This window comes from Dipodomys ordii, unplaced genomic scaffold (assembly GCF_000151885.1).
Source record: "Dipodomys ordii isolate 6190 unplaced genomic scaffold, Dord_2.0 Scaffold69, whole genome shotgun sequence".
In the NCBI taxonomy this organism is placed as follows: Eukaryota; Metazoa; Chordata; class Mammalia; order Rodentia; family Heteromyidae; genus Dipodomys; species Dipodomys ordii.
The window spans coordinates 195,206-208,536 of NW_012267285.1; the positions used below are offsets into that span (position 1 = coordinate 195,206).

General features: G+C 56.3%; 1 protein-coding gene across 1 annotated transcript in view; it reads left to right on the plus strand.

Annotated features, from left to right (window-relative positions):
• LOC105991011 (alpha-2-macroglobulin-like) overlaps positions 1-9,654 on the plus strand; it is a 57,721-nt gene extending 48,067 nt beyond the window's left edge. Inside the window, exons 19-31 of the mRNA XM_013023570.1 lie at positions 9-185; positions 833-920; positions 1,324-1,480; positions 2,733-2,807; positions 3,342-3,522; positions 4,465-4,688; positions 5,188-5,403; positions 5,641-5,768; positions 6,513-6,603; positions 7,625-7,693; positions 8,284-8,386; positions 8,742-8,783; positions 9,467-9,654. Coding sequence (XP_012879024.1) covers positions 9-185; positions 833-920; positions 1,324-1,480; positions 2,733-2,807; positions 3,342-3,522; positions 4,465-4,688; positions 5,188-5,403; positions 5,641-5,768; positions 6,513-6,603; positions 7,625-7,693; positions 8,284-8,386; positions 8,742-8,783; positions 9,467-9,483 — 1,568 coding nt within the window. The 3' untranslated portion in view covers positions 9,484-9,654. The remainder of the gene's footprint in view (positions 1-8; positions 186-832; positions 921-1,323; positions 1,481-2,732; positions 2,808-3,341; positions 3,523-4,464; positions 4,689-5,187; positions 5,404-5,640; positions 5,769-6,512; positions 6,604-7,624; positions 7,694-8,283; positions 8,387-8,741; positions 8,784-9,466) is intronic.
• Positions 9,655-13,331: the final 3,677 nt, after the last annotated feature.

Genomic DNA, 13,331 nt, shown 5'->3' on the forward strand with positions numbered 1-13,331 from the left:
TGTTCCAGGAGATATCTTAAGTTCGGCCATGCAAAACACCCAGAACCTCCTCCAGATGCCGTTCGGCTGCGGCGAGCAGAACATGGCTCTCTTCGCGCCCAACATCTATGTGCTCGATTACCTCAACGAGACGCAGCAGCTCACCAAGGAGCTGGAGACCAAAGCCCTCGGCTATCTGAGCGCAGGTGAGCCGCTGGCCTGACGGAGGCCCACCTTAGCCGGATCACTGCGCTTCCCGGCCAGCTGCGGTGGTCTGAGAATACGCTGAGGGACGGGCGTGGCAGCGCACGCCTGTAATCCCAACCACTCAGGAGGCTGAGCTCTGAGGATGGTGGTACAAAGCCAGCCTGGGGAAGGAAGGTCCATGAGATGCTTATCTCGAAGGAAGTAGCAAAATAAAGCCAGGAGTGGAGGCGTGGTTCAAATAGTAGAGCACCAGCCTGGAGTGAAAAAAGCTCAGGGACAGCACCTAGGCCTAAGGTCCTACGCGCACACACATGCACACACACATACACACACACACACACACATGCCAGAGGCCAAGGTGTGTTTTTCTGGTTCATTGTGGGGCTTGAACTCAGGGCCTGGGCACTGTCCCTGCGCTCTTTTTGCTCAAGGCTGGCGCTCTACCCCTTGAGCCACAGCGCCACTTCCGGCTTTTTGCTGGTTCCTTGGAAGCTCGAGTCTCTGGGAATTTCTTACCCAGGCTGGCTTTGAACCGCGATCCTCACCTCTCAGCCTCCTGAGCGGCTGGGATGACAGGCGTGCACACCAGCGCCCGTCTTAGGCCAAGACCGCGTGACCAGCGGGTGCCGCGCACTTCCCTCCGCAGGCTACCAGCGCCAGCTGAACTACAGGCACCAAGACGGCTCGTTCAGCACCTTCGGGGAGAGGCACGGCCGGCCCCAGGGCAACACCTGGTACGTACGGGAAGGGGGGGCCCCACGCCCCGGACTCCCCACGAGGCCCAGTGGGATAAGCACCAACCCACCCAGACCAGGAAGAGGGCAGAAGAGCCAAAGCTCCAACGGTGGACTTGCTCTTCACATGTATCCAGGGCCTAGTAGCGCACGCCTGTCATCCCAGCCACTCAGGAGGCTGAGAGCTGAGGATCGCAGTTCAAAGCCTAGGCAGGAAAGCCCATGAGACTCTGATCTCCCAGGAACCACCAGAAAACCAGAGGTGGCGCTGTGGCTCAAGGGGTAGAGCGCCAGCCTTGAGCTGAAGAGCTGAGGCACAGGCCCTGAGTTCAAGCCCCACGACTGACAAAGAATAGGAGCTGTGTGTGCGTGTGAGGTGACCCCCCCCCCGCCCCGCGCACAGGCTCACAGCCTTCGTGCTGAAGACGTTCGCGCGAGCGCGGCGCTACATCTTCATAGACGAGCTGCACATCACGCGGGCGCTGCAGTGGCTGTCCCGGGGGCAGAAAGACAACGGCTGCTTCACCAGGTCCGGCTCGCTGCTCAACAACGCCATGAAGGTACAGCCCCGCCCCGCGCCGCCAGGGAAGCCCCGCCCCAGCCGGGCGCCGCCGCACACCCCTATAGTCTCAGCGACTCAGGAGGCTGAGAGCTGAGGCTCGAGGTTCAAAGCCAGCCTGGGCAGGAAAGTCGGTGCGACTCTGATCTCCCATGAACCAGCACAAAGCTGGAATGGTGCTGTGGTTCAAGCGGCAGAGCCCCAGCCTTGAGCACAGAAAGATCAGGGACAGCGCCCAGGCCGTGAGTTCAAACCCCGGACTGGCACCAAAATAGATAGACAGACAGACAGACAGACAGACAGATAGATAAATAGATAGATAGACAGACAGATAGATAAATAGATAAACAGACAGACCATAGTATATATTATATTATTGTATTATAATAGTACATATTACTATATTAATAATTATATAAATATATGTAATTATATAGATTAAATATATAAATTATAGAATTTATGTAATTATATGATTATATAAATAATACGTAATAACTTATAATTATGTAATCATTTATGATTGCGTATTATGTGTAATAGTATATGTTACATGTAATATTACATATAATATGCATAACATATATTACATAGAATATGCATACTATGTTATACATAATAGCGTATATAATGTAGTATATAGTATACTATATTATACATAAGACAGCATGTATTTATATATTACACTATATACTTATAGTATATATACTATGTGACATAATATATATAATATAAATATAATATATTCATATATTTATATAAAGTAGGTATATTTATAGAATATATATTACACTATACATTTTATATATTATACTAGGTTTATACTAGTATACTAGATTTGCTATAGTATATAATGTGCATTGTACACTATATATCATTTGATAGAGGATGTGTACATACTGCATGCTATGCATATGTACAGCATACACACTGCACAGACTACGTGCGGTCGTGACAGTGGATATAACGCGCTGCGTTCTCTGTGATGTGCTGTGTTGCACTAGCGTAGTGATTGCAGTGTGTATTACGTGCTCATTAAACGTCATCATCATTCCCAGTGTTCTCTGCTCGTGCGCATTGCGCCGCTCTCTCATTCTGCATCGTCCGCTCTGCTTTATGCGTTACCCACGCAGTCACGTGGTCCACACCGCGCGCTCCTCTCCAGCAGCGCCTTCCGCGGGGGGCGTGAGACCCGGGGCCGGGCATTGCGGGCCGGGCTGTGGTGGTGCAAACCTGTGGCGTGTGCCTTGCAGGGCGGCGTGGACGACGAGGTGACACTGTCGGCCTACATCGCCATCGCGCTGCTGGAGATGCCGCTGCCGGTCACCGTGCGTGCGCCCCGGCTGAGTACCCCCCCCCCCGAGCCAGCACCAGGCCCTGAGTTCGAATCTCAGTTCTGACCAAAAGGAAACACAGCACTGTGGATGCGGCCGGGCCACGTAGTGGCCGGCTGTAACACCGGCCTGCATGCGAGATCTCATAGAGTATCTGTTGGGGCCAGTGGCTCCCGCCCGTCATCCCAGCCACTCGGGAGGCTGAGAGCTGAGGATCGCGGTTCAAAGCCAGCCTGGGTGGGAAAGCCCGTGAGACACTGATCTCCAGTGAACCACCAAGAAGCAGGAGTGGGGGCGTGGTTCAAGTGGTAGAGCGCCAGCCTTGAGTGAAAGAGCTAAAGGACAGCGACCAGGCCCTGAGTTCAAGTCCCAGCACAGACACACACACACACACACACGAGACAGATTTTCTGATGCTATTCCTTGGGTCCGTAAGACAGGAACAGATGCACAGGTGTGTGTTTCTTGGGGGGGGGGGGTTGGCACCCCCGTTTCCCGAGCACACCCCCTTTCCGCCTCTGCCCGCAGCACCCCGTGGTCCGCAATGCCCTCTTCTGTCTGGAAATGGCGTGGGGCACCGCGAAGGAGGGAGCCCACGGGAGCCACGTGTACACCAAGGCCCTCCTGGCCTACGCCTTCGCCCTGGCAGGAAACGAGGAGAAGAAGAAAGAGCTGCTGGCATCGCTCGAGGCGGAAGCTGTGAAGGAAGGTATGCGCAGGGCCGGGCACCGCGGCGCACGCCTGCCGTCCCAGCCACAGCGGGAGGCTGAGGCCTGAGGATCGCGATTCAAAGCCAGCCCAGGCAGGAACGTCCCTGAGACTCTGATCTCCCATGAACCACCAGACAGCTGGAAGTGGCGCTGTGGCTCAAGTGGTGGAGTGCCAGCCTTGAACAAAAACAGCTCAGGGACAGCGCCCAGGCCCCGAGTTCAAATCCCACAACTGACAACACATTAAAAATGAGGAAGGTAGGGACACTCCTGAGAGAGTCCTCCGCAGTAATGCCGCCCTGCCCCGGGGCCCGGCTCCCGCCTCTGCTAACCTCCGCTCGGCAGCTTTCAGGGCTGTATAATATATCAGATTATTCCCTCCAAACTGACGGAGCAATTTCCACCCGTGAATCTTGGGTCGTGTTTCTTGCTTTGCTTTGGGTTTAGTACGTTCTCATCCCAGAGCATAAGCCCTAAGCCTCATGCCCTCTCTCGGCTTTCTTGCTTACCCCTGGGCGCTCTCCCACCTGAGCCACGCCTCCAGGCCAGCATTTTGCTGGCTCCACCGACTCTTCTGCCTGGGCTGGCTTTGAACCTCAACCCTACAGATTCCCAGTTAGGATTACAAGTGGGACTCACTCACGCTCAGCTTCTTTAAAACAGACTTTGTCGGTTGTGGGGCTTGAACTCTGGCCCTGGGCGCTGGCCCTGAGCTCTTTATCGCAAGGCTGGCGCTCTACCCCTTGAGCCACAGCGCCACTTCCGGTTTTCTGGTGGTTCATGGGAGGTCAGCGCCTCACGGCCTTTCCTGCCCAGGCTGGCCTTGAACCACAATCCTCAGATCTCGGCCTCCTGAGTGGCTGGGATGACAGGCGTGCGCTGCAGCGCCCGGCTCCCACAGTTCAGATCAGGCCCTGACGAGCGTTGTTCCTGCCGCCCAGGGGACTTGATGCACTGGACGCGGCCACAGAAGCCCAGCGCGCCCGTGGGGCGGTGGTACCAGGTGCAGGCCCCCTCGGTCGAGGTGGAGATGACGTCCTATGTCCTGCTCGCCCTCCTCACGGCCCGGCCGGCCCCGGGCCCCGACGCCCTGACCACCGCCACCAAGGTGGTCCGGTGGCTCACGAAGCAGCAGAATGCCCAGGGCGGGTTCTCCTCCACGCAGGTGACTCCCCCCTCCCCTGGGTACTGGAACTCGGTGCCTGAGGCCGGGGTGATAGCAGGGAGAAGCCGGGAGTGGTGGGAGGAGAGGGGAAGGGGAGGAGAAAAGACCCTATAAAACCCAGAAGCCAAGCCGGGCGCTGATGCTCCCGCCTGGAATCCCAGCCACTCAGGAGGCTGAGATGGGAGGATCGCGGGTCAAGGCCAAGGAGCATCTGTGAGACTCTGATCTCCAATAAACCACCAGAAAACCAGACGTGGCGCTGTGGCTCACGTGGTAGAGCGCCAGCCTGGAGTGAAAGAGCTCAGGGACAGCGCCCAGGCCCTGAGTTCGAGTCCTAGTACCGGCACTTAGGAATAATTAAGAACAATGATGAGGATGAAAGTAACGGCTGATAAATGCTAACGGGGGTCGTAGTGACTCATCATGAGTGACGTAACGGGGAATCGATCATACTGGGACACCCCGGCCCCACCTGAGCGCCACCCCATCTCCCCCTCAGGACACAGTAGTGGCTCTCCAGGCCCTGTCCCGCTACGGGGCGGCCACCTTCTCCAGGACGGGTAAGGCCGTGCAGGTGAGCATGGAAGGCCTGGACTTCTCCGCACAGTTCCAGGTGAACGACCAGAACCGGCTGGTACTACAGCAGGCTGCTCTGCCACGGGTCCCGGGGCAGTACAAAATGTCCGTGTCGGGACAAGGCTGCGTCTTCATCCAGGTGAGGCCTGGGGGGGGGCTGCGCCTTTCCACTCAACGCTGGCGCTCTACCACCTGAACCACAGCCCCCTTCCAGCCTTTTGCTGGTTCATGAGAGATGAGAGTCTCACAGACGTTCCTGCCTGGGCTGGGCTTTGCGGCTCCCGAGTGGCCGGGATGCCAGGCGTGCGCTACGGGTGTGGGCAGGCCTGAGGAGTTCGGCCCGAGCCCGACGGACTTCTGCCTTTGTGTCTCGTAGACATCCTTGAGATACAACATCCTCCCGGGGAGGGAAGATCTCCCGTTCACTTTGGAGGTGCACACGGAGCCCCCAACATGCGACGGCCCGAAGGCTCACACCAGCTTCCGCCTGGTGCTCAACGTCAGGTGAGGATCCGGGAAGGAAGGAAGCAAGGCGGGCACTGCGTACTCGCGGTGTGTGTGTGTGTGTGTGTGTGTGTGTGTGTGTGTGCACGCACCAGTCCTGGGACTTGAACTCAGGGCCTGGGCGCTGTCCCTCGGCTCTTCAGCTCAAGGCGGGCGCTCTACCACTTGAGCCACAGCGCCACTTCCGGTTTTCGCGTGGTTCCTTGGAGATCAGAGTCTCACGGACTTTCCTGCCCAGGCTGGCCTTGGCCTGCGATCCTCCAATCTCAGCCTCCCAAGTAGCCGGGATGACAGGCGGGAGCTACTCGCTTGGATCAGAGAGAGACTGTCTGCAGACCTGCACAGAACAAAGCAGTGAAGGTCTCCAGTGACAGCTCCTGCTGCCACGGAACAAATCTCAAACCCCACGCAACGTCTTCCACTTGGGATTAGAACTCACGCACGCATGCCAGGCACTGGAGCGCACGCCTGCCATCCAGCCCCTCAGGAGGCTGAGCTCTGAGGATCACAATTCGAAGCCAGCCTGGGCAGGAAAGTCCGTGAGACTCTCATCTCTAATGGAGCAGCAAAAAGCAGGAAGTGGCGCTGTGGTTCAAGTGGTAGAGTGCCAGCCTTGAGCACAAAAGCTCAAGGATAGCGTCCAGGCCCCCAGTTCAAGTCCCAGGACTGTTACACACACACACACACACACACACACACATACACACACAGAGAAATCACTTAACTCCTCATTTCCCACTTTAGTTACGTCGGGACCCGGCCTGCCTCCAACATGGCCATCATTGACGTGAAGATGCTGTCCGGCTTCAGCCCCATGAAGGCCACAGTGAAAATGGTGGGTCCTTCCGGTCCTGGCCGTGGGCCGTTTGTTCTGTCCCCAGACCCAGACCAGACTCAGATTCAACTACAACTATATCCAGCCCAGCACCAGTAGCGCACGCCTGTCATCCCAGCTGCTCAGGAGGCTGAGATCTGAGGATCGTGGTTCGAGGCCAGCCCCAGGCAGGAAAGTCTGTGAGACTCTGATCTCCCATTGACCCCCAAAAAGCTGGAAGTGGAGCTGTGGCTCAAGTGGTAGAGCGCCAGCCTTGAGCAAAATAATCTCTGGGCTAGTTCAAGGCCCTGAGTTTAAGACTCAGGGTGTGTGTGCACGCACACATACACACACACACACACACACACAACTATTACATCAACTTCCGAGAAAGACTTCCAGTTTCTCCAAACTCATGAATACAGGGCGTGTTTGTTCAAGCGCCCACAGAGAAGCCGAGACAACAGGGGGGCGATTGTGAGCAGTGCCCTGCTTTTGAATTGAGGTTAGATGCTTCAGAAGAAAAGCAGTGAAATACTGAACTAAACCTCCATATATGTGTGTGTGAGTCCCCCAGCCTGGCACATTTTCTTCCCTGTTCTTCAGAAAAATCAATTTACAGAACAAGTCCTGGGCCCCACGGACATGGCCCGAATTTCATCCAGATTTCTTTCCATATTTTGCTCTTTTTTGTGGGGCTTGAACTCAGGGCTTGGGTGCTGTCCCTGAGCTCCTTTTGCTCAAGCCTACCCCTGAAGCCACAGCTCCACTTCCTGGGTTTTGCTGGCTCATGGGAGATGAGAGTTTTAGGAACGGGCCTCCAACCACGATCCTCGGCTCTCAGCCTCCTGAGTAGCTAGGCTGACAGGCGGGAGCCACCGGGGCCGGCCCTGTTTTCTTCGCATCCACCATGGATGAGCATGCATCGCTGTATGTATATAAACTGCAGACGTGCATTTTTTATTCTCTGCTCATAAGCAATGAATGCGAGGGCTGGCAGGGTTCGCAGGCCCCCCAGACTCAGTGTCTTGCTTCTCTGCAGCTTGAGCGATCCAGCGTCGTGAGCCGGACGGAGGTCAGCAGCAACCACGTCCTCATTTACCTGGACAAGGTGAGCGCGCCGGGCGCACGGGGGAGACGCGCACGCGTGCGGGGGATTCGGGGGCCTGGAGTCCAGGCCACGCCTGGGAGAGCAGTCAGGAGCTGGGGGGACCCCCCCCCCAGCTCACACGCTGACACAGCGCCAGGCGGGGCGGGGAGCTCCGGGAGAGCGCGAACTCCAGCGAGCCAGCAAAACGCGGACGTGGAGGTGTGGTTCAAGGGGTAGAGCGCCAGCCTGAGTGAAAAAGCTAAGGCGACTGGAATGAATGATATGCAAATGAGCAGCTTGGAATATTCAAATGAGCCTTGTTCGGATGAGCGCTGCTCAGGTGGAGACGCAGCTCGGCTTCGCCTGCTGTGCTAGCTGCTCAGGAGGCTGAGAGCGGAGGATCGCGGGCCGAGGCCGGCCTGGGCAGGAAGGCCCGCGAGACTCTGATCTCCAAGGAACCCAGCGAAATAGCTGGAGGCGGCTGGAGGCGTGGCTCAAGTGGTAGCGCGCCAGCCTTAGTGGGGGAAAGGCCAATTGTGGGTGTGAGGTCCTGAGTTCAAGTCCCAGGGCTGGCAAGGAGAGAAGGCACTGGCGGGTGGCTTCTGCCGTAGGTGACGAGAGAGGCCGTGAAGCTGTCCTTCGAGGTCGCGCAGGACGTGCCCGTGAGCAACCTGAAGGCCGCCATGGTGAAGGTCTATGACTACTACGAGACGGGTGAGTGTGCGCAGCCCCATGGGGGGAGGCTCTGGCGCCATTCGGTCCGTGGAATCACGGCTTTCCAGCCCCGCGCCCCTGGCTCCCACCTGGCGTCCCAGCCACCCAGGAGGCTGAGGTCTGAGGATCGCAGTTCAAGGCCAGCCCGGGCAGGAAAGTCTGGGAGACTCTGATCTCCAATAAACCACCAGAAAACCAGAAGTGGCGCTGTGGCTCAAGGGGTAGAGCACCAGCCTTGAGCTGAAGAGCTGAGGGACAGCGCCCAGGCCCAGAGTTCAAGCCCCACGACCCCACCGAACATAAGCAGCACTTCCTCAATAACACCACATAATAACGGCTTCCCTTCATTTTGCAGACGAGTTTGCCGTTGCCGAGTACAACGCCCCCTGCAACAACGGTGAGTCCTTCACGCCCCAGACCTCGGCCGGGTCTCCCACACATCCTCCTTCATGGACCAGGCAGGCATGCGGTGCGCACGCCTGTAATCCCGGCTACTCAGGAGGCTGAGAGCTGAGGATGGAGCTTCCAAGCCAGGAAAGTCTGTGTGTGAGACTTTCTCTCCAAGGAACCACCAAAAAGCCAGCAGTGGAGGCGTGGCTCACGGAGTCAGGCGCCAGCCAGGAGTAAAAAAGTTCAGGGACAGCAACCAGGTCCTGAGTTCAAGTCCCACGACTAGCATTAAAAAAAAACAAAAAAGCCGGGCACTGGTGCTCACACCTGTCAACCCAGCTACAAAGGAGGCTGAGATCTGAGGATCGCGGTTCAAGGCCAGCCTGGGCAGGAAAGTCCATGAGACTCTGATCTCCCATGAACCACCAGAAAACTGGAAGTGGCGCTGTGGCTCAAGGGGTAGAGCGCCAGCCTTGAGCTGAAGAACTGAGGGACAGCGCCCAGGCCCTGAGTTCAAGCCCCAGGACCGACCAAAAAAGAGAGAGAGAGAGAGAGAGAGAAAAGATCCACTTTTTAGAGTAAATCCTAGTGCATTTCCATAGATCCTGCTCCCCTGATTTAAAGAAAAGAATATTATATACTCATGAACCCTAAGTCTGTATTAACTGGCTTTTCTTGCCATTCCCACAGTCCACGAAAATTCTTGAGGACGGACGGAATGAGTGAGCAGCGAGTCCCTGCGCTCAGAACTTCACAGGAACTCTTCAAATATATGTACATGTTTTATATCTCTAAAGATCTGACAGCCAGGCGCAGCAGCTCACACCTGTAATCCCAGCTACTCAGGAGGCAGAGGTCTGAGAAGCGCGATTCAAAGCCAGCCCGGAAGGAAAGTCCACGAGACTCTTTATCTCCAGTGAACCAGCAAAAAAAAGCTGGAGGTGGCGCTGTGGTTCAAGTGGTAGAGCGCCAGCCTTAACCAAAAAAAAAAAAAAAAAAAATCAAGGACAGCGCTCAGGCCCTGAGTTCAAGCCCCAAGGTAGACACCAATAATAATAATAATGATGATGATTCGATAAATAAACCATTTCTTCTTAGCATTCTCTCTCTCCATTCCCTCATTGGTTTGTTTGTTTTTTACATTGTTCAAGTCATTCTCAATAGACTCTTAGGATAAAAACATAATCCCAGGACCGGGCTCCGGCGGCTCCCGCCTGTCATCCCAGCTCCTCAGGAGGCTGAGATCTGAGGATCACAGTTGGAGGCCAGCACACACAGGAAAGTCTGAGACTTATTTCCAAGGAACCACCAGGAAACCGGAAGTGGCGCTGGGGCTCAAGTGGTAGAGCGCCCGCCTTGAGCCAAAGAAGCTCAGGGACAGCGCCCAGGCCCTGAGTTCAAGGCCCAGGACTGGTACAACATGAAATCAATTACCTACTAATGCAGTCCAGGTCTGAAAACACAAGACCACTAGAACCCACAATGAGCAGAAGGAAAGCCAGCGTTGCACTGGATTTCGCGTCTCTTTCTGGCTGTGCACTGTGCTCTCCCGTGCAGGTGTGACCGTATATAATCCCGGCCGTCCACGGACATCGCTGTCCTTCACCTCCCTGTGAGAACCCGCACCGCCCTTCGCAGCCTCATCCACAGACAGAGCTACCGCCTTCCCTTCCTCCTGAGCTCCGCCCGCGCCCCCAATGAAACGCCAACTTCCGTGGAAGTCAATTCCCAGGAAGATACATCGGATCCGGCCTCTCAGTCCTGTCCAAGGAGGAGATGCACTGCCGTTGTCATTCTCTTGCTGAGCACTGAGGCTCACGCCTGGAATCCCACCCCGTCAGGAGGATCGTGGCTCGAAACCAGCCAGGGCAGAAAAGCTGGCGATCCTCAGATCTCAGCCCCTTGGGTAGCCGGGATTACAGGCGTGCGCCACGGATACAGGACCTTCGTGTTTGTTGGTTTCATTTTTTTGAGGCGCTGGTGCATAGAGACTTCGGGAACCCTGCCCCATGGCTGGTGGACACGCTCCTCCGTGACACCCCCTCATCCCACAGAATGTGGAGGAGCTCAGCGCTCAGGCCGCGGCCCTGGGCACCCACCCACCCACCCGGGGAGCCGAGTGCTCTCCACAGACCCTCCACAAAGCCCCTTTGCTAGGGTACACACAGCAACCAGCTGGGTGCTGGTGCTCACGCCTGTCATCCCAGCTGCTCAGATGGCTGAGACCTGAGGATCGCGGTTCAAAGCCAGCCCGGGCAGGAAAGCCAGTGAGACTCTGATCTCCAATGAACTACCTGAAAACCGGAAGTGGCGCTGTGGCTCAAGTGGTAGAGTGCCAGCCTTGAGCTGAAGAGCTGAGGGGCAGCAGCCAGGCCGCGAGTTCAAGCCCCACGACCAACAAAACAAAAACAAGAGACAGTACCCAGGCTCTGAGTTCAAGTCCTACTCAGTATCAGCACAAAAAAAAAGTGAATGAGTAGAATTTACCTGAGGCCTAAAATCATATTCTCTACCATATACCAAATTTTCTTCCTTCCTTCCTTTCTGTCTGTCTGTCCTGGGGCTTGAACTCAGGGCCTGGGCGTTGTCTCTGAGCTTTCTCAAGGCTGGCGCTCTACCACTTGAACCACAGCACCACTTCTGGCTTCTTGGTAATTCATTTGGAAATGAGGCTCGTTCCTGGCTTTGAACCTCGAGCTTCAGATCTCAGCCTCCTGAGTAGCTGGGATTACAGGCGTGAGCACCAGCGCCCGGCCCCTCCTTTCTGATCTTAATCATATGCATACACACACACACACACACACATACACACACACACATTCATCCCGGCCTCCAGTCTCCCCGCAGTCTTCCACGCTGGATCGGGGCAGGGTAGCGGTCACCAACTCTGACACAGTGAATGGCTCCGTGTGTCCTTCCGGGCTGAGAGAGGACAGGAGGCGGACAAGAGACAGGAAAGGCCGCCCGAGCAGGACAATTAATCCTACAGCATCTGTGGAGGTTGATATTCCAGCCATGCGCCTGAGGCTCCCGCCTGTCATCCGCGCTACTCGGGAGGCTGAGAGCTGAGGATCGCGGTTCAAGGCCAGCCCGGGCAGGAAAGTCTGGGAGACTCTGATCTCCAATTAGCAAAAAGCTGGAAGTGGAGCTGCAGCTCCAGGGGTAGAGAATCAACCTTGAACCACCACCACCAAGAGCTGAGGGACAGCGCTCAGGCCCTGAGTTCAAGCCCGGGACCCGCAGCGAACACAAAGGAGGAGAGACGTCACTGGGGAAACGCCTGTTCCACCGTGAGCGAAGAAACGGCGCTTTCTCCTTGTGTAGCGGTGGGGAGAGCATGGCTGTCATACTCGCACCCACGACCAAGCAACGAGCGCCCTTCCTTAGTTCCCCCTCCTCCCCCCCTCAACCCTCCCTCTTCCTTCCTTCTCCCTCCTCCTCCTCCTCCTCCTCTTCACCTTCTTCTTCTCCCCCCTCTTCCTCTCCCTCTCTCTTCTTCCTCCTCCTCCCTTTCCCATTGGTAAGGACGCGCGGCCTCCGCTGTCCCGGCCTCCGCTGTCCCGGCCTCCGCTGTCCCAGCAGGCCACCAGCAGGTCACGGGTGAAGGTTTTCTGGTGGCGGGGCGGGAGGCGCGGCTCAGCGCAAATGGGTGGGTTCAGGTGCTGAGTTCAAATTTCGGTCTTGAACCAAAACACAATAGTAAATAAATAAAATAAACTACCTCAGCCTGTGACGCGCTGGACACCCGCCCAGCGGCGGCCCCCCGCCCTGTGCCCCAGCTCCCACCCGCGCCCCGACTCCCACCCGCGCCCCGACTCCCCCCCGCGCCCCCACATGCAAGCCCTGAGGGTGATGGGTGAGTTTTAGGGTCACACAGCGCTCCTGCTCGGATTGGTTCACGTAACACAATCTAGATGACTCCATGTGGAAAAGCACAAGATGAAAACATGGATGACTGGATCGATGGCTGGATGGACAGATAGCAGAGACAGACAGACAGACATAGAACTCTTAGGGACCTAAACAGGCCATGCTGCGCCAACCTGGAGCTGAGAAAGGGGGTGGTGTGTGTCTGTGTGTCTGTGTCTGTGTATGTCTGTGTGTCCGTGTCCGTGTGTCCGTCTGTGTCTGTGTCTGTCTGTTTCTGTATGTCTGTGTCTATCTGTCTGTGTGTCTGTCTGTCTGTCTGTGTCTTTCTGCCAACCTGGAGCTGAGAAAGGGGGTGGTGTGTGTCTGTGTGTCCGTGTCTGTGTGTCCGTGTCTGTGTGTCCGTGTCTGTGTGTCCGTGTCTGTGTGTCCGTGTCTGTGTGTGTCTGTCTCTGCGTGTCCGTGTTTGTGTGTCTGTGTCTGTGTGTCTGTGTGTCCGTGTCTGTGTCTGTCTGTCTCTGCGTGTCCGTGTCTGTGTGTCTGTGTGTCTGTGTCTGTCTGTCTGCGTGTCCGTCCTGGGACCTGCCCTCAGGGCCTTGATCTCTTGCTTCGCTTTCTGCTCTCCAGGCTGGCGCTTCTACCATGGGAGCCGCGGCTCTACTCGGGCTTTTTGCTGGTTCACTGGAGG